The sequence below is a fragment of the Canis lupus genome, chromosome 7, assembly GCF_003254725.2.
Source record: "Canis lupus dingo isolate Sandy chromosome 7, ASM325472v2, whole genome shotgun sequence".
Taxonomy (NCBI): domain Eukaryota; kingdom Metazoa; phylum Chordata; class Mammalia; order Carnivora; family Canidae; genus Canis; species Canis lupus.
The window spans coordinates 41,061,454-41,078,532 of NC_064249.1; the positions used below are offsets into that span (position 1 = coordinate 41,061,454).

A 17,079-nucleotide genomic window follows, 5' to 3' on the forward strand; every position below is an offset into this window, starting at 1 on the left:
TGGGAACCAGGGAAAGGGAGAGGTGGCCCAGAGCATCGGGCCACCTGTCCTCCAGCTGTAGGGAAGAGTCAGGAATGGGGCTGCTGGGGTGTGCTGAGACTTGAACCTCTCCTGGAAGCTCTGAGCCTAGCTGAACCCTCAGATCAAGTCCTGACCTCTGACCAGTCCAGACTGGAAGGCCTCTTCTCTAAGGGGGAGCTGTGTATGGGCTGCTGGGGGAAGAGCCGAGAGGGGCTCCTCCACTCCTCACCGCAGCAGCTGTCCAGAGGGACAGCCTGCCCCTGGAGAAGGAGACGAAGCTGTGCTGAGGGAAGGCGGGGGGTGGGTCTTTCTGGTCTCCAGACTAGGGGGGACAGCTGCTGTCCTGAGGGCACACTGCCTCTTACATCCTGGCTCAACAGAGTGACAGGGTTAGCCCCAGGGGTGGAGCCCAGCCAGGAGAGCTGGCTTTAGGAAGGGCTGGGGGGATAATTGGTCAAAAGGAGATGCTCTGGACACACCAGCCCATTACGGATTCCGTGCTGGAGAATTGTCCAGGCCTGAGCATCCAGGAGATGTTTCACGTGGGTCCTAAATGACACGAAAGATTTCAGGGGTAGAAAGGGCTGGGAATCAGGGTAAAGGCCATAAACAAAGGTTCAGAGAAGAAAGTGCAATGTCTGATGTGGCTCAAGTCGCTAAGGAACCAGTGGAGAGTCATGTGGGGTCAGATGGGTTGAGAGCTGGAAGCGCTGGGGCTGAGAGTTGTAGTCAAGGTGATACTTTAGGAAAACAGCTACATGAGCTTCTGTGAAAGGGGAGAGGCCTCTAATGGGAGGAAGGAAGCCCTCGGGTTCGTTTTAGAGACCAGAGAGGGTGTGGTTACAGAGAAGCCAGTCACTCTAGCCCTTCACGTGGACCAGCCAGGGCCGGGGCACCATGGAGGGAGGGTGGATGGGCGGGTGTGGGAGGGGGTGCTGGCTTGGCAAACAGGAGTGTGGGCGAGGGGAGCCTCTGTGGCCTGCAGCCCACGTGGCATTGGCAGAGGTGCACCATTCTGCACCTGTACATGCCTTCCACCCATGCCCCTGTGTGTGAGGAACAATGGAGCGTGTGAGTACATTGAGGGGGGATATAGTGCACGCTCTGGTGAAGTTGGTGAATATGTGGAGACTCACCAATATCTTTAAGCTTGTGTCTTACCGTTGGGTTTTCATGAGGAGGTGTTAGCTTGAGTGCATGTGTTTGATTGCTGTGTGTGCATGTGTGTGTGCTGGGACCAGGGAGAGTGGCAGAGAGCATGCTTGGCTGGTGCAGATATCTGGTTTCCCCATGAGGGTAGATGTTCTCTGAGAACAGGTTTCCCCTCTGCCTCCTCTGCCCTGCTCCCCTAGACGGTCTCCGGCCAGCAGGGACCAACAGGGGTTGTCCTCTCTCCTGGCACACAGGCTCACTGGCGGGGTTACAGGCAGCGGAAGACATACCTGGAACGTCTGCAGTATTTCAGAGCAAACTTGGATGCTGTCATCAAGGTAGCTGCCACAGCTTGGGGTGGGGGGTGGGGGTGGGCAGTGCTATTTCCTGAGGGCCCCCTGGGAACAATTGTTAGTCCTCTTACCTCGCCACCTCTGGAGACAGCTGGGCTGGCCCGGGTCCAAGGGCCAGGCCCCGAGCCTGGAGCTCTGAGATAATGTGTGTCCTCAGATCCAGGCCTGGGTCCGGATGTGGGCAGCTTGCAGGCGATACCGGAGACGTCTGGGATACTTCCAGAAGAATGTGAGTGTCCTGCTGCTGCCCCGTCCCCGTGCCCAGCCTCCACCCAGGAGACCAGAACAAAGGGCAGTCAGCAAGCCTTTCCCCACCTGTGTTCATGCCAGGTTAACGCCATTGTGAAGATCCAGGCATATTTCCGAGCCTGGAAGGCCCGGGATGACTACAGGGTGTTAGGTACGCTGCCTGGTCTCCTCTCTTCATTGTGAGTAAGCTGCCGGGTCTCCCTCCTCTGTGCGAGCCATGGCTTTCGATAGTCAAAGGGAGTGGGCAAGGGAGCCACCCCAGCCCATGGTTACAAAATTGGGCTTTGGAGAAATTGTCCTCCCAGCCCCTTCCCTCACCAACAGGTGATGTCTTCAACCTTGTGCGTGCCTCAGGACCTGGGGTGCCTGTGGGACTGAGGATATGTCTCTGCCTTTGGGGGTCCCCTAGTATGGTGGGAGAGACAGGAGCTAAGACATCTGTGCAGGAACATCGTTGAATGGGGGCTATTCCCAAAGCCCCCGCCCACCCCAGTAACAGCCAACCCGGTCACCCTGAAGGCTTCCCTCGCCAGGTGCTTGCTGTCCCAGGCTTATATCATCTTCCTGTTGCTACCCACCAATGCAAACAAGGGAAGGGTCTTCTCTCCGTAGAGGGCCAGCCTTATCTTGCGGCCTAGGGCTGCACCAGCTCCAGCCCATGAGGGCCAGTGTGCATGAAGCTTTCTGTGTGCTGGGACCTGAGTGCCAGCACCCAGTGGTGCCCCTCGCCTGCCCCCTAGTCCTCACAGGGGGCTGCACATCTAAAGCCTCAAAGAGGTCCTACTGGGCCACTCTTGGCTCCCGTTCTTAAAGTCCGGGAGCCCAGCTTTGGAGGTCCTCCTTTTTGCATCCACGTCCAAGTTTGTCTCCAGCTCTCCAGTTCTGGAAGATGTGGGCCCTTTCCCTCCTGGGCCCGAGGTGACACTCCTGGGCTTTCAATAGAACGCCCTGCACCTTGGTCTCTCCCTTTCCCCATCCCCTCTGTGCCTGTCCTGCCCATGGGGGTGCTGTCTGTTCCTCTGACCGGGCATGCAGCCAATCTGAGGAGGGGGGTCTGTCAGAGGGAGCTAGGGCCCTGGTGTGGGGACAGGACAGGCCTAGAGGCAGCCCACCACTCCCCAGCCACAAGCAGAACCAGTTAAAGGGCTAGGTGTTGCAGGTCTGCTGGCCTCAAGCAGGACAGGGACCAAGAGGTGGTAACAGGCAGGAAGCTGGTGAGGAAGCCTCTGAGGACGCGGCTATCCTGACGCTTCTTCCCGTCCTGCCAGTCCATTCACCCCATCCCACTGTCAGCGTGGTGTGCAGATTTGCCCACCTCTTGAATCAAAGCCAGGAGGACTTCATGGTGGAGGCAGAGCTGCTGAAGCTCCAGGAGGAGGTGGTCAGGAAGATCCGGTCCAACCAGCAGCTGCAGCAGGACCTTGACCTCATGGACATCAAGATTGGCCTGCTGGTAAAGAACCGGATCACCCTGCAGGTGAGGGGCCTGCCGCCACCAGCACATCCTCTGGGAGGTGGTGCTGGCTGTCCTGGTTGCTTACGGTAATTTCTGCCTGTCTGGATTTTACTACCTGGCTTAGGTCCTCGCTCCAGTGGTGCTCTGTCGGGGGACAGGTGACAGGGCCAAAAGAGCCCTGGCTATGAAATGAGGGAGCCCAGCTCTGCTGCTACCTTGTGATGGGGCTGCAAGCTGCCCACTTAATCTCTAAGTCTGTTTCCTCCTTGGGAAACAGGAATAATCAGAGGGTATGTTTTGCCAGGCCAGCTTAGAGGTAGACACAAAAGCTCCTCAGACTGAATGTCCACACAAAGGTGCAGCGATGAGTAGAAGTGGTAGTGTGACAGCTCCAGCTCAGGCAAGTGCAGCAGTCTCAGAAGAAATGGTAGCAAAACCCACAGACCCAACGTCAGGGCCTGGCAACCCAGTTCTCTGCAGGGACTCACCCTGTGAAAGCGGAGGTGGTTGTGGGGAGGGGGAGCCACACTGTAGAACCATCTCTCTCTCTCTCTCTCTCTCTCTCTCTCTCTCTCTCTCTCTCTCTCTCTCTCGGCTCATGTGCCACGAATGCCTGGAACGGCCGAAAGCCTGGCCCCTTGAGGCACTGACTCTGACCACATGGTCTGCACTCCACTGGCCCGCTCTCCCTGCACCTGCAGGAGGTGGTCTCGCACTGCAAGAAGCTGACCAAGAAGAATAAGGAGCAGCTGTCGGGCATGATGGTTCTGGACAAGCAGAAGGGATTGAAGTCGCTGAGCAAAGAGAAAAGGCAGAAACTAGAAGCTTACCAACATCTCTTCTACCTGCTGCAGGTGAACAGAAGGCTGTGGGAGGAGAGGACCTCACTACCCTCGGAGGGCCTTTCTCTGCACACAGTGTCCTTCCCCTGCCCTAATGCCTCGACCCCAGATGCCCCTTCCTCTTGCCCCTCCTGTCAGTCCTCCGAAGAGGTTCCCATCAGGAGAGCCTCTCTTTGTTCACTCGCTGGTCCTCGAGGCCCGGCAGAAACCATTCCTGTCTTCTTGTCACTTGTAGACCCAGCCTATCTACCTGGCCAAGCTGACCTTCCACATGCCACAGAACAAAACCACCAAGTTCATGGAGTCTGTGATTTTCAGCCTGTACAACTATGCCTCCAATCGCCGTGAGGCCTACCTGCTGCTGCAGCTGTTCAAGACCATGCTCCAGGAGGAGATCAGGTAGGGTTCCCATGTCCAGAGGGACGGGAGGGGAGCAGGCTGAGAGGCCACTGTTGGCTCCTTCACCAGCTGACAGTCTGCTGAGGTTTGAGGGTGGAAATGGAACCAGAAGGCCTCTTCTCCCAGCTCACAAGGAGCGCCCGCAGGATGTCTCTAAGGACAGAATGGAGGGGGGATGTGGGCAGAGGGGTTAGTGCACAGCTGAGGTTGCGCTGTCGGGATGAGTCTTAGGAGGTTACCAGAATAGGCTTCGAAGAACCAAAATCTCCAAAAGGAAAAGCAGCGATTTGTCCTACACGGGGCGAGACACTAACTTCCATGACTTCTTGCACCATAGGTCAAAGGTAGAGCAGCCCCAGGACATGGTGACGGGTAACCCCACAGTCGTGAGGCTGGTGGTGAGGTTTTACCGGAATGGGCGGGGCCAGAGTGCCCTGCGGGAGATCCTGGGCAGAGTCATCCAAGAGGTGCTGGAGGACAAGAGGCTGAGCGTCCACACAGACCCCATTCACCTCTACAAGAGCTGGATCAACCAGAGTGAGGCTCAGACAGGACAGCGCAGGTGAGCAGCTGGCACAGGGAGAGCTCTCTTTGACCTGCTTGCTCTGGGGCCTCCTTGGGACAGCATACAAATGAGCACACAGGTGTCTGAATATTGCCACCAGCCCCATGGGATGAAAGAATGTAGCCTTCTAGATAGTCCCTCTGATAATTAACATGGAACTGGAATAAACGACACCAGACCTGGTGTGCTTGACACAGAATGAACACAGATGAATATGCAAATGTGTCTAATTGCTATGTCCTGCTGGCAAATGATATATCCGATTTGCCAGGAGTTGGGATATGGAGTCCTCATTGATAGGGGATAGCTGAATATTCAGATTTCCAGATGAATAGACCAATAAGGCAGTGGAAGAGCCAGGTTGGCCCTGGGCTCGGGCAGAGGCATTGGTTGGGTGCACAGGTCCTTGAGAAGTGGGGCTGCTGAGGAGCACCTCACACTGGTGGCTGCTCCGGTGACATGTGGGCTTCTATGTCGGAGGTGCAAGGCTGTGGCCGTCTTCCCGATTGCCCCAACTGACAAAGACTAGATCTAGGACAGCCCTGGCTTCCAGCTCCCCTGAGGAGCCCTCATACAGACTGCAGAATGTCCATCCCTCCTACATGTATCCACTTGCTTTGGGCCCTGCAACTCTTTCTTTACCTTCCACCCACATTGCTCTGTTGCCTTTGAGTCCTTTCTCTTGTTCTGGCCTGGTCCCTTTAAGCATGCTGGGCTGCCTTTAGCATGTGTGCGCCTGCGAGGGGGATCCCGTTTTTAGATGAAGAGTTCTGGAAGTGGGGCTTTGGGGGAGGGGGCACCATGGGAGGGGCTCTGGCTGATACTTTGTCTCAATGCCCACAGCCACCTCCCCTATGATGTCACCCCAGAGCAGGCCTTGAGCCACCCCGAGGTCCAGAGACGACTGGACATCTCCCTCCACAGCCTCCTGGCCGTGACCGACAAGTTCCTTGTCGCCATCATGTCCTCTGTAGACCGGATTCCGTACGTGCATCAGCCCCACCCTGGTCAGGCCAGCATGATTTGTAAACCTCTGTCTCTGAACCCTGGGAGGTGGAAGGAGATTGAATTTGTAGGTGGCACGTCCATTATAGGAATCGTGATAATAAAGTCAAGCACGTTTGGATACCACACTACTTCGACAGACATAACTTCACAATTCTCACGAAAACCCTGAGCTAGGGAGAGGGCAGGGATGCTCGCCTCCATTTTCCAGACCAGGAGATAAACCCACAAGGGGAGGGGATTGTATAAGCCACCATCTGGTTCATGCTGGAGGCAGGACTGGAACTCCTACCCCCGTGTCCTGCTCTCCTTTGTTCCTGCCCCCAGCCTAGCCCAGCCCCTCCTGGGTGCTCTGGGATGCCTAAAGAGGTTGGTGTCCTCAGAGTCTCCCAGGCTGCCTTGGGACAGGGTTCTGGCTGTGTCACATGCCCAGGATACATAGCCTCTCGGTGAAGGTGCCTCTCAGGTGAAGGCAAAATGAATCCTGGGCTGTGGGGTGTTCCCAGGGGACACTGGCCAGGCTAAAGGCTGCATGTCAACTTAGTGGGTGACAGAGCCCTTGCCCTGGGTACTGACATGAGTACCCAGGTAGCTGGGGGGCTGGTGTGCCATATCTGAGCCAGTAAATAGGCAGCATACATGCACTGAGCTCCGGCCGAGATGGGCAGGACCGCAGTGCACATGCACTCTGTCCCCAGGTACGGGATGCGGTATGTGGCCAAGGTCCTGAGGACAACTCTGGCAGAAAAGTTCCCTGACAACTCGGAGAACGAAGTCTACAAGGCAAGCACTGTCTGCCCTCCCCAGACTCCAGAGCTGTCCTCTGCCCTGCTGTGTCTGTGAACCCCCAGACAGAGACAAAAGAATAGAAAAACCTATGCTGTAAAAATCCAAGCGGAAAAACATTCTCCACCCAGCTCACCTGCCAGCAAGTGAACAGACAGCTAGGACATGAGCTAACAGGGTGGACAGCCCTGGACTTGTCAGGAGATCCGGGTTCTGGTCCTAACTCCTGCTCACATTTTGCTGTGTGACCTTGAGCAGGTTGCCAGCCTGCTCGGGTGTTTTCTATGAAAGGATGGGGTTGGCTCAGGTGGTACCTCGCAGCCAGGGGAGCTGGGGAGCCGGGCAGGGGCCTCCTAGGCGGATCCCAGGACGCTTCTGGGATAGTGTCCTCTGCCCTCAGGTGGTAGGGAACCTCCTGTACTACCGCTTCCTGAACCCAGCCATAGTGGCCCCCGACGCCTTCGACATTGTGGCCATGGCAGCGGGTGGTGCTCTGGCCACCCCACAGCGCCACACGCTTGGGGCTGTGGCTCAAGTCCTCCAGCATGCTGCGGCTGGCAAAGTCTTCTCTGGGGAGAGTCGGCATCTGCGGGCCTTAAACGACTACCTGGAGGAGACACACCTCAAGTTCAGGTCTTGGTCCTGTCCAATTATCCCATCCTGTCCCCTCTTCCTCCTCTTCTTTCTCTGGTCATGCCCCACCTCCCTCCCTGGAGTCCTTGGAGAAGCAGAGTCTGCAGATAAAGCACATAGTGAGCATAGTGAGCCAGAGGGTGGATTGTTGGGCTGGAGAGGACCCTGGGGGGGGGTAGGGGTGGGGGGACAGCATGTGGGGGTGCTGCCCGCTTCACCACCTCTCACACCCTTCCTCTGGAGATAGGAGGTTCGTGTGCCGAGCCTGCCAAGTCCCAGAGCCAGAAGAGCGCTTTGCAATGGACGAGTACTCCGACATGGTGGCTGTGGCCAAACCTGTGGTATACATCACCTTCGGGGAACTGGTCAACACGCACAGGGTGAGGGGCACAGCGAGGGGTCACTGGGTGGGTAGGCTGGACCTGGAGGAAGGCCCTGCTGAAACCTGCATCTGCTGGCCTCCTCCGACCCACAGCTATTGCTAGAGCACCAGGACTGGATTGCCCCCGATCACTGTGATCCCCTGCATGAGCTCCTGGAGGACCTTGGGGAGCTGCCCACCGTCCCTGACCTCATTGGTATGTACCATGCTGGGCAAGGGGGGGCCAGCTGGGGAGCCTGCAGGGAAGGATGGACAGGCAGGAAAGCACGCTCTGGCTGGGATTCTCGTTAAGTCGGGGATATGTGCCAGGAAGCCGGTCCACACACCCCCTCCTCCCTCTGGTCCTAAGTTGGAAATGTGGACACGAGCTGATAGGAAGAAAGTGGACACGCAGGAGGGAGACCCAGTGCTATCATGTAAATGGCTGATCAAATCGTGGGAGAGAGATGTGGATGGATGTAGGTCTGTTTTGAGCCTCAAGGGTTCCCCTGACAAGAGCTGTGGAACAAGAGGGGCAGAGGAGGGGTCAGGGTGGGGGTGGTGACAAATGGGGAGGTAGGAGCTCCAGGCCCCTGGGCCAAGGGTGTCAGTCAAGGGCTGAGCTCTGGGCAACAGCCGTCCCATCGGTGCTGAGGGCCGAGGGCCAGGGTGCTGCCTCAGGCAGTGTGGACATACCTCTCCTGGCACAGAGGTGCACGGAGCAGGTGGCTAGCATGGCCGTCTGTGAACGCCGGTCACATCTCTTGCCCCACCTCAGGGGAGGGCGTAGCTGCAGATGGGAATCTAGACCTGAGCAAGCTGGAGGTATCCCTGACACTCGCCAACAAGTTCGAAGGGCTGGAGACAGACACCGGCGATGCCAATGCCCAGAGCCTGCTTCTGAGGTGGGTGAGAGCATCCTAGGCTGGTGACTCGGCCCCTCCACCATCTTCCTGGGGTCCTGGTCTTCAGACAGTTCTCCCTTGAGGCTTCTCTGGCACCGCCCTTGCCGGGCCTATGTGTCCCCCTCAACCTTTGCTCTGTGCTTTGGCTGAAGGCTGGGGGAGACTTGGAATGTTGGTGATACCTGATGTTGGCATATTGTCATGCTTTTTACCAGTTTGCCCAAGGGACAACTGTGAGGTCAGGGATGGTTTCCCTGCTTTATGGTTTAGAGATGCTCGGGGTAAGTGGCCCGATGGAAGTGATGGTCAGGAGAGGGGCCTGGAGCTTCCATCCTCAGTTCTGAGAGGGAGGGCGGCACCCAGCAGTGCTGGCTGCATCTGGGTAGAAGAGGAGCCAAGCTACCATCTTAATCCTGCGCCAGCAGGGCAGCCCCCCTATTCCTCCAGGGAATCAGTGAGCCAGGTAATCAGCTTTGTCCTGCCACCCAAGGCCTTCTAGGGTGGGGCCAGGCAAGAACACACAGCCAGGGCCACCAAGAGGAAGGTGGCTGTCAGGCGCCCTGAGGGCTCAGCAGAAGGGACATGGGCACTGGGGAAGTTCCCCCAGAGGAGGAAGGGCATCCTCCAGCCCAAGGACTGGGACAACAGTTTGTGGGAGGCTGTCAGTGGAAGGAAGGGTTGAGGCAGCACAGCATGTGCAGAGACCCCTCAGCCCACCTTGGTGTCTCCTTCCTCCCTCACTCACTCTCTTGGCTTAAGTGTCCCTGGCAGCCATGACTTGCGGTGAGGTCCACTCACTCTCAGCTCCTGGGCAGCCCCATGTCCAGACCCTTCCCCATTCCTCTGCTCCTAACAGCACCAAGCAGATGCTAGCTGACATCATGCAGTTCCAGCCTAGGGACTCGCTGGAGGAGATGCTCTCCCTCCCGCTATCTAGAGAGCAGGTGAGTGGCCAGGCGGCTTGGGAGTACTGTCTGGACACTGGGGCTCCACTGTGTCCATGCTCCCCGCTGCACCACAGTACTGGTCCCCACATCTGTCCTGGGCACTGGATGGCCCAATGGCAGTCTGGGTAGCCACCCTGAAGAGTGCTGGAGGGCTGGCTGCTTCAGGAGGAGTGTGCCCCAGAGCCTGGAAGCAGGAGAAGCTAGTGAGTGGGTAGAGATCTGATTGGGCAGCAAAGACCAAGCCAAGGGCTTCCCTGAGAAAACGTGAGGATGGCTGGTAGAGGCGCTTCCCAAAACAGCACAAAAGAGAGGAACACCCCAAACACCCTGGGGCCATCGCAGGAGTAGGAGGTGGCTACCAGCGTGGGTTCAGAAGGCTTTCTGCTATGGCTTCTTCGGTCCCCCATGGGCCCCTCCTCCCTTGCGGTGACTCACAGGCCCCTCTGGGTCTGTGATGCTACACTTCCCATGTTCTTCCTGGAGCCATCTGGTGGGGGTAGGGGGGCAGAATGGCAGAATCTGCTAGGTCCCTCCAGCTCCTCTGCCCCCCCAGGAAGCGGCCCACCAGCGGCTGATGTGCCAGCGTCAAGCCTGTGAGACCCAGATCCCAGAGCCCCTGCGGCGGCACCGCTCGCTAATCGCGCACAGCCTCCTGCCGCTGGCGGACAAGCGACGGCGTGTCCTGCGGAACCTGCGGCAGCTGGAGGGCCTGGGGCTGGTCAGTGCCCGCAACGGCTACCAAGGGCTGGTGGATGGACTGGCCAAGGTAGCTATCAGGGGTGGGGTCCGTGGGGGCGCGGGCAGGGAGGGTGGGTTGGGAGGGGCAGGTTGGGGCGGGGCATGGCAAGTGGGCGGGGCTTGTGGGTGTAGGAGAGTGGGTTAGGCCTTGAGGTTGTGGGTGGGTGTAGGCAGCTGAGTGGAGGGGAAGGGGGAGGTAGGTGGAGAGGCCGGTCGTGGGTAGATGTAGGTGAGTGCGTGGGGAGATGAGCGAGGCCTTGGGGTGTAGGCAAGTGTGGGGGGTGGGGGGTAGGCACACAGGTGCCTCGAGGGCAGGCCTCACCCTGGCAAGTGTCCACCCAAAATTGTCACCAGCTACTGAAGCCAACAGACCTCCACAGGGTTCTCTCTGAAGGGGGGGGGGGTCTCAGGGAAGGGCGTATTCTTACGCCTCTTTTTTTTCTAAAAACAAGGAGCCTTAAGACAGTTACTCCTTGGTGTGGGTAAGGCCAGGACAAGTCCCTTGAGGGTTTGGGATAGAGCCTTGAGATTGAGGTCCTCCTAGGAAAAGCAGCTGTGAAACCGGCCTCTTCTGCTTCTCCTGAGGACCCTCCTAGGGGTGCCCTGGGCTTTATCAGGCCCTGAGTTGCTCCTGTCAAAGGAGGCAGCTCACTTGGCCTTGGCCCTCCCACCCCAGGACATCTGCAGCCAGCACAGGCACCGCCAGTGGCGGAAGGCAGAGCTGGGAAAGCTACAGGCCACGCTCCAGGGCCTGGATGCCAAGATGGCCTTCTATGAGGAGCAGGGTGACTACTACAGTCAGTACATCCGCACCTGCCTGGGCCACCTGGCCCCCCGCGCCAAGTAGGTGCTGCATGCTCCCAAGGTGACCTGTAACCTCTGCCCCATTCCACCGGGTTTGAAAGGGACACTGTTCCAGGGCAATGCGGCCCCTGTCTGAGTGGGGCCTTCCAGCCTCTCAGGCAGCCCTGGGGTCCATCAGGGAGGGTCCTTGGGCTCTGATTTCCTTCCCGCAGACCCTGAGGGGACCAGTGTCCTTGGTGTGGAAGACTCACTTAGACCAATTCTCTGCCACCTTTTTGAATCAGGACTTCTGGGAAAGGGAAGAAGCAGCCATCACTCCATTATACTGCTGCCCAGCTCCAGGAGAAGGGGGTCCTGGTGGAAATTGAGGACCTTCCCCACTCTCAGTATGTGTCTCTAGCGGGCAGTATGTCGGGCCCTGCTGTGCCCCAGGGTAGGGAGGGAGGAGAAGCACAGCCCCTGTCTTGGGGCAGTGGGGGTGGCAGGGGGACAGGGCACCTTCAGGCAGAAAGCTAAGGGCAGTGGACATGGCCCAGCCCAGTCCAAGACAGCCCAAGGCAAAGGATGCTGGGGACACTTCCTAGAGGAGCGACAGCTGATGAGGGCCAGGTAGATAGAAGATACGCAGCGAGCCGAGCAGGCAAGACAGACAGTTGTGCCTACGGGAGTGGGGAGGGGAAGTCTGGACTCGGTGACACACAGCACTGTCATGCTGAGCTGCAGTGGGTGGAGGAGCAGGGCTGCGGCTCTGGAAAGAGGCCCTGGTTCAAATCCATCCCTAACAGCTTCAGAAACGTGATCTTTGACATCACCCCTGGAGATGAGGCAGGAAAGTTTGAAGTCAATGCCAGGTTCCTGGGTGTGGACATGGAGCGGTTTCAGCTTCACTACCAGGTGAGGGGCCTCTCATGGGCCCGCAAGCTACCTGCTGGGCTTGGATGCTGGCCTGAGGACAGTAGGCCCACTTCACTTCCTAAGCCTCAGAACATCAGCTCCGCTCCCCCCAGTCGAGTGGAGAGGTCTTACAGCCCAAGCCCCTCTGTTCCCCTACACAGACCCCACTGCCAAGCTGCAGGCTGTGCCTTTGGGCCGGTGATGTCAGAGCAGGATGAGTCCTCAGAGCCCTAGCCCGTGCCCATGCTGGGCTCTGTACAGCCCTGAAGCGTTATCCCTTTACGGGTCTGAGGTTGATGCCTCAGGCCAGCATAGGTTGATGCCTATCACAGGCCAGCATTCAGGGAAGCAGTGATTTTTTAAATTAATTTATTAATTTATTAATTAATTTATTTATTTTTAGATTTTATTTATTTGGGAGCAGCCCAGGTGGCTCAGCGGTTTAGCGCCGCCTTCAGCCTGGGGCGTGATCCTGGAGACCCGGGATTGAGTCCCACGTCGGGCTTTCTGCAGGGAGCCTGCTTCTCCCTCTGCCTGTGTCTCTGCCTCTCTCTCTCTCTCTCTGTCTCTCATGAATGAATAAATAAAATCTTAAAAAAAAAAAGATTTTATTTATTTGAGAGAGAGCACATGCACACATGAGCAGGGTGAGGGTCAGAGGTAGAAGGAGAAGCAGGCTCCCCCCTGAGCAGGGAGCCCAATGTAGTGCTCGAACGCAGGACCTCGAGATCATGACCTGAGCCAAAGGCAGATGCTTAACCAACTGAGCCACCCAGGCACCCCAGAAAGCAATGATTTTAAACCCAAATCTTCCTGTTCTGCTCTTGGCCTTTTGAAGAAGAAAATGGATTTTGAGCCATGGTTGTACTTGAGCTGACATGTGGTCAAGTCACTGTGCCTCTCTTGGCCTTGGTGTCATCCTCTGTAAAATGAGATTTCAGTGGCCAACGCCATTGGATGGGTGTGTAAGGCTCCAGAGTGATAGCCTTCTATAGACTGGCTAGGCTACTGCCAGGAGCCCTCACCCCTGTCCGCCCTTGCCCCTCTCCCCAGGACCTCCTGCAGCTCCAGTATGAAGGCGTAGCTGTTATGAAGCTCTTCAACAAAGCCAAGGTCAATGTCAACCTCCTAATCTTCCTCCTCAACAAGAAACTCCTGCGGCAGTGACAGACTAGGTGGGCGCTCCCCAAAGGCCTCTTACCCTCCTGGATGCTTGTCTTGACACTAACTCACTGCCATACTTCCCTGCAGCCCCCAGGGCTCAGAACTGGGTGGAGCTACCAGGAGTCCCACCCTTCCCCCCCCCCCAGCTGGGAGGAGCTTGCCTACCTGGCCACAGATAGGGTCTCCTGCCAAAGGGAGCCTCACCCCAGAGTCTGGCTGTGTGGCTAAGTCCCAGAACCCCACAGTCTCCCAGCCAGATGGTAGGATATGAACTCCAGACCTGCCCTTTGGTCTGGGAAGGCTGCTACTCTTGCATCTGCTATGACCTCCAGTGGTCACCCCAATATTACAAGCACTGCCGGTCCCCTCTGCCTCCCCTTTCCCAGCACACCCCCAAGCCAGGACACAGCCTTCTCTCCCTACTCCCACTCCATTGGCATGGGTGCTCCTGCCTCACTGCCCCTTGGGTCACTGTGCTGCTGTGACACCTCATAGCCCTCCAGCCCCTGCCCTTACACCCAGGACAGACAACACTGCTATCCTCTGTGGCGCCTTGGGCAACATGACCCCTGTTAACCTCAAATCTCATTGCTTTGTGGATGGTCTATTTTATATGTGTGTCCCTAGGGTATTTATCCCACCCCCACCCCCCACCCCCCGCCATACACACACTGGTGGGTCTCTGTGCAGCTTTATTTTTTTTTTTAATTTTTTTATTTATTTATGATAGTCACAGAGAGAGAGAGAGAGAGGCAGAGACACAGGCAGAGGGAGAAGCAGGCTCCATGCACTGGGAGCCCGATGTGGGATTCGATCCCGGGTCTCCAGGATCGCGCCCTGGGCCAAAGGCAGGCGCCAAACCGCTGCGCCACCCAGGGATCCCCTCTGTGCAGCTTTAATCATGGTTTGAATTCTTCTTTTTGAGCTCAGAGGAGTTGTTCTTTCCCATATTCAGACTACCAGTCCTGCCAGCGCCTCAGGCCATGTACTTCAGGGCACCTTGGGTTAGGGCGGGAAGGTCCCCTGTGTGTTTAAGACTCAATCTACTGCCTATGGTACAGAACATCTTTCCCCCTCGGAACTCTGGCCCCTTGGAGTGGACTCTTCTAAGCCATTGCAGTCCATTTGTATTCTTGTCCCTGCCACTGTGTCTCATGTCCCCACACGCACCTGACCTCCTGTCCCTCTGCTCCCAGTATCATTTGAATAAACACAGCTATCACCCCCACCTGTGCCGTTCAGCTTTTGCTTCACTTCATGCAGAGTGGAACCTTGAGTTCTGGGACAGCTCTGCCCTGAGCTCATCGGGCAGTCCTCCCTGCAGCCCCCCAGTGCCCACCTGCCTCCCATGGAGGCCATTCTGCCTGCCTGGGCTGCTCCTAAAAGCTGGATGAGATGTGGCATGCACTCCTCTGTCTCCTCCCCCAGGGGACAGCAAGGAGGCAGGAATGCTTGGGTTTTGATGCACAGTGGCCAGTTTCTGAAGACAAAACCGACAGGAGGAGAAACCAGTCCTAGTTCTGCCCAGCCCACTCTGCACACATTTCTAACAGGTTCTCTTCCTGGGCTTCCTTCTGTGACACCAAAGGTGCTGTTACCGCAGCACCTTAGGTATATTGTAGCTTGTGCGCTCTGATCAAAATCTCTTCTCCATGACAAAAGCCCCCCTCCTTTCCTCTTTGCTCTCAGGGAACAAGGACAGAGTCTGGGGAGGAGGGGATGGTACACAGACACCTGCCCTGACATCTCAACTCCCAAGAAGCCCCTACTGGGCACCCCCAAGTTTGCCGGGTACAGCCTGCTCACCTTGTCACTCAGAATCTATTTCACTGTCACATCCTCTCCTTCCTGTGACATGTCACCGCAAAGACTTCAAGTACTGCCTTGCTCTGGGTGACAGTGACACATATAGTAGATCCAGGTTTCTACACATGATCAGTCATCACTGAAAATCTCATACCAAGCACTCCAGCACTGTCCCTTTGTGACACTTTCTGGCCACCACATGACCTCAGCCACATATACCACTAATGAAACGCCATGATAACAAAAAAACGTCACGGTAGCTACTGTCATGCTGGGGTGGTACCATGAAGATAAGCAACCCCTCCCTTTGTGTAATGGATGGAACTGAAACTCCCAGGTTTGGGTGACTGACCAAGGCTACAGCAGGCCATCAAGGGCAGAGCAGGGCTCTAAACCCAGACCCTCCCAGTCCATGTTGATATTTCCCTGCATTTGTGTCTTTTTTTTTTTTTTTAAGATTTTATTTATTTATTCGTGACAGACACAGAGAGAAAGGCAGGGACACAGGCAGAGGGAGAAGCAGGCACCATACAGAGAGCCCGACGTGGGACTCGATCCCAGGACTCCAGGATCAGGCCCTGGGCTGAAGGCAGCGCTAAACTGCTGAGCCACCCGGGGTGCCCACATTTGTGTCTTTTCTGAGAAACGTTTCTACTCCCTTCGTGCACGCTCTCAGACCTCTCTCTCTGAGGCCTACTGCTCAACCTATTGATGGTCCCTGACGAATGTCAATTCTTAGTGTCTTCCTAACTGTGGAGGGCCAATCTGAGACACCGGCATTTATCTCCTATGGGGCGAGGACGGGGGGTGCGGGGTGCAATCTCGTTGGAGGACAATTTGACAACAAAAACAAGTGCAGGTTGCCAAGACCATTCAATGGGGAAAGAGCAGTCTTTCTACCAAATGTGTGTTGGAACAACTGAATATCCATATAGGAAAGAATGAAGCCAGACCCCCTACCTTACACCATATTCAAACATTGAAACAGATCATAGGCCAAAATGTAAGAACCAAAACTATAAAACTCTTAGAGAAAACCTAAATTTTCATGACTTTGATCCAGGAATGGTTTCTGAGGACACCAGAGTTAAAAGCGGCCAAAACTAGATAAAGTGGACTCTGTCAAAGTTAAAAACTCATGTTTCAAAGGACACCTTCAAGAAATGAAAAAAAAAAAAAAAAAACCCACAGAAAGGGAGAAGATACTTGCAAAGCATCTATCTTATCAGGGACTGATTTCTAGAATGTATAAAGAGCTCTTACAACTCAAAAGACAACCCAATTAAATGGGCAAGAATTTTTAATGGTCATTTCTCAAAAAGATATACAAATAGCTAATAAGCACATGAAAAGATGCTCAACATTATTAGTTATTAGTAAAATGCAAATTAGATTTTAATGAGATAATACCATCTCCTACTAGGATGGCTAAAGTAAGACCCGTAATAACAAGGGTTGGTGAGGATGTGGAGACATTAGAGCTCTTACTTGCTGGGGCAGTTGGTTGTAAAATGTTTTCCGCTTTGGAAAACAATTTAGCATTTCCTCAAAACGTTAAACCTACAAGCCAGCAATTGCCCCTCCTAGATAAATACCCAAGAACATTGGAAGCATACGACCACACACAAGTCTGTACACACATGTCCATCAGCTGATGAATGACTCAGCAAAAGGTGGTGTGTCCACACCAACGGGACACTGTTCAGTCCTCAGAAGGGATGTAGTGGGAAAACCTGCAAAGTGTGAGTCAGACACACAAGGTCACATACGTGTGATTCCATTTATACAAATGTCTAGGGTGGGCAAATCCATAGGACAGAAATAAGATTCATGGTTGCCAGAGTCTGGGGAAAAGGGAGTATGGAGTGACAGTGTGTGGCTGTGAGGTTTCTTTTGGGGTGGTCCAAATGTTCTGTAATTAAGGAGTGATGGCTGCACAATCTGAGCACAGACTTGATTTTATCCCTTAAAAGGATGAATTTTTTGGTATGTGAATTAT

General features: G+C 55.6%; 1 protein-coding gene across 8 annotated transcripts in view; it reads left to right on the plus strand.

Annotated features, from left to right (window-relative positions):
* The window catches only part of IQGAP3 (IQ motif containing GTPase activating protein 3), a 38,192-nt gene extending 21,918 nt beyond the window's left edge, over nucleotides 1–16,274 (plus strand). For 4 of the 8 annotated variants that reach the window (XM_049112532.1, XM_049112537.1, XM_049112538.1 and 1 more), the window contains 19 exons: nucleotides 1,428–1,511; nucleotides 1,684–1,755; nucleotides 1,857–1,926; nucleotides 3,044–3,246; nucleotides 3,927–4,085; nucleotides 4,309–4,472; nucleotides 4,810–5,034; nucleotides 5,881–6,021; nucleotides 6,741–6,825; nucleotides 7,229–7,461; nucleotides 7,709–7,841; nucleotides 7,937–8,039; nucleotides 8,601–8,727; nucleotides 9,584–9,671; nucleotides 10,228–10,440; nucleotides 11,089–11,255; nucleotides 11,501–11,602; nucleotides 12,002–12,110; nucleotides 13,164–13,862. In XM_049112532.1, the coding sequence (XP_048968489.1) occupies nucleotides 1,428–1,511; nucleotides 1,684–1,755; nucleotides 1,857–1,926; nucleotides 3,044–3,246; nucleotides 3,927–4,085; nucleotides 4,309–4,472; nucleotides 4,810–5,034; nucleotides 5,881–6,021; nucleotides 6,741–6,825; nucleotides 7,229–7,461; nucleotides 7,709–7,841; nucleotides 7,937–8,039; nucleotides 8,601–8,727; nucleotides 9,584–9,671; nucleotides 10,228–10,440; nucleotides 11,089–11,255; nucleotides 11,501–11,602; nucleotides 12,002–12,110; nucleotides 13,164–13,277 (2,592 nt within the window). In that variant the 3' untranslated portion in view covers nucleotides 13,278–13,862. Of the gene's footprint in view, nucleotides 1–1,427; nucleotides 1,512–1,683; nucleotides 1,756–1,856; nucleotides 1,927–3,043; nucleotides 3,247–3,926; nucleotides 4,086–4,308; nucleotides 4,473–4,809; nucleotides 5,035–5,880; nucleotides 6,022–6,740; nucleotides 6,826–7,228; nucleotides 7,462–7,708; nucleotides 7,842–7,936; nucleotides 8,040–8,600; nucleotides 8,728–9,583; nucleotides 9,672–10,227; nucleotides 10,441–11,088; nucleotides 11,256–11,500; nucleotides 11,603–12,001; nucleotides 12,111–13,163; nucleotides 13,863–14,004; nucleotides 14,503–15,561 lie in introns of those variants that run through there. The other 4 variants (XM_049112534.1, XM_049112533.1, XM_049112535.1 and 1 more) reach the window with 4 other exon arrangements.
* Nucleotides 16,275–17,079: the final 805 nt, after the last annotated feature.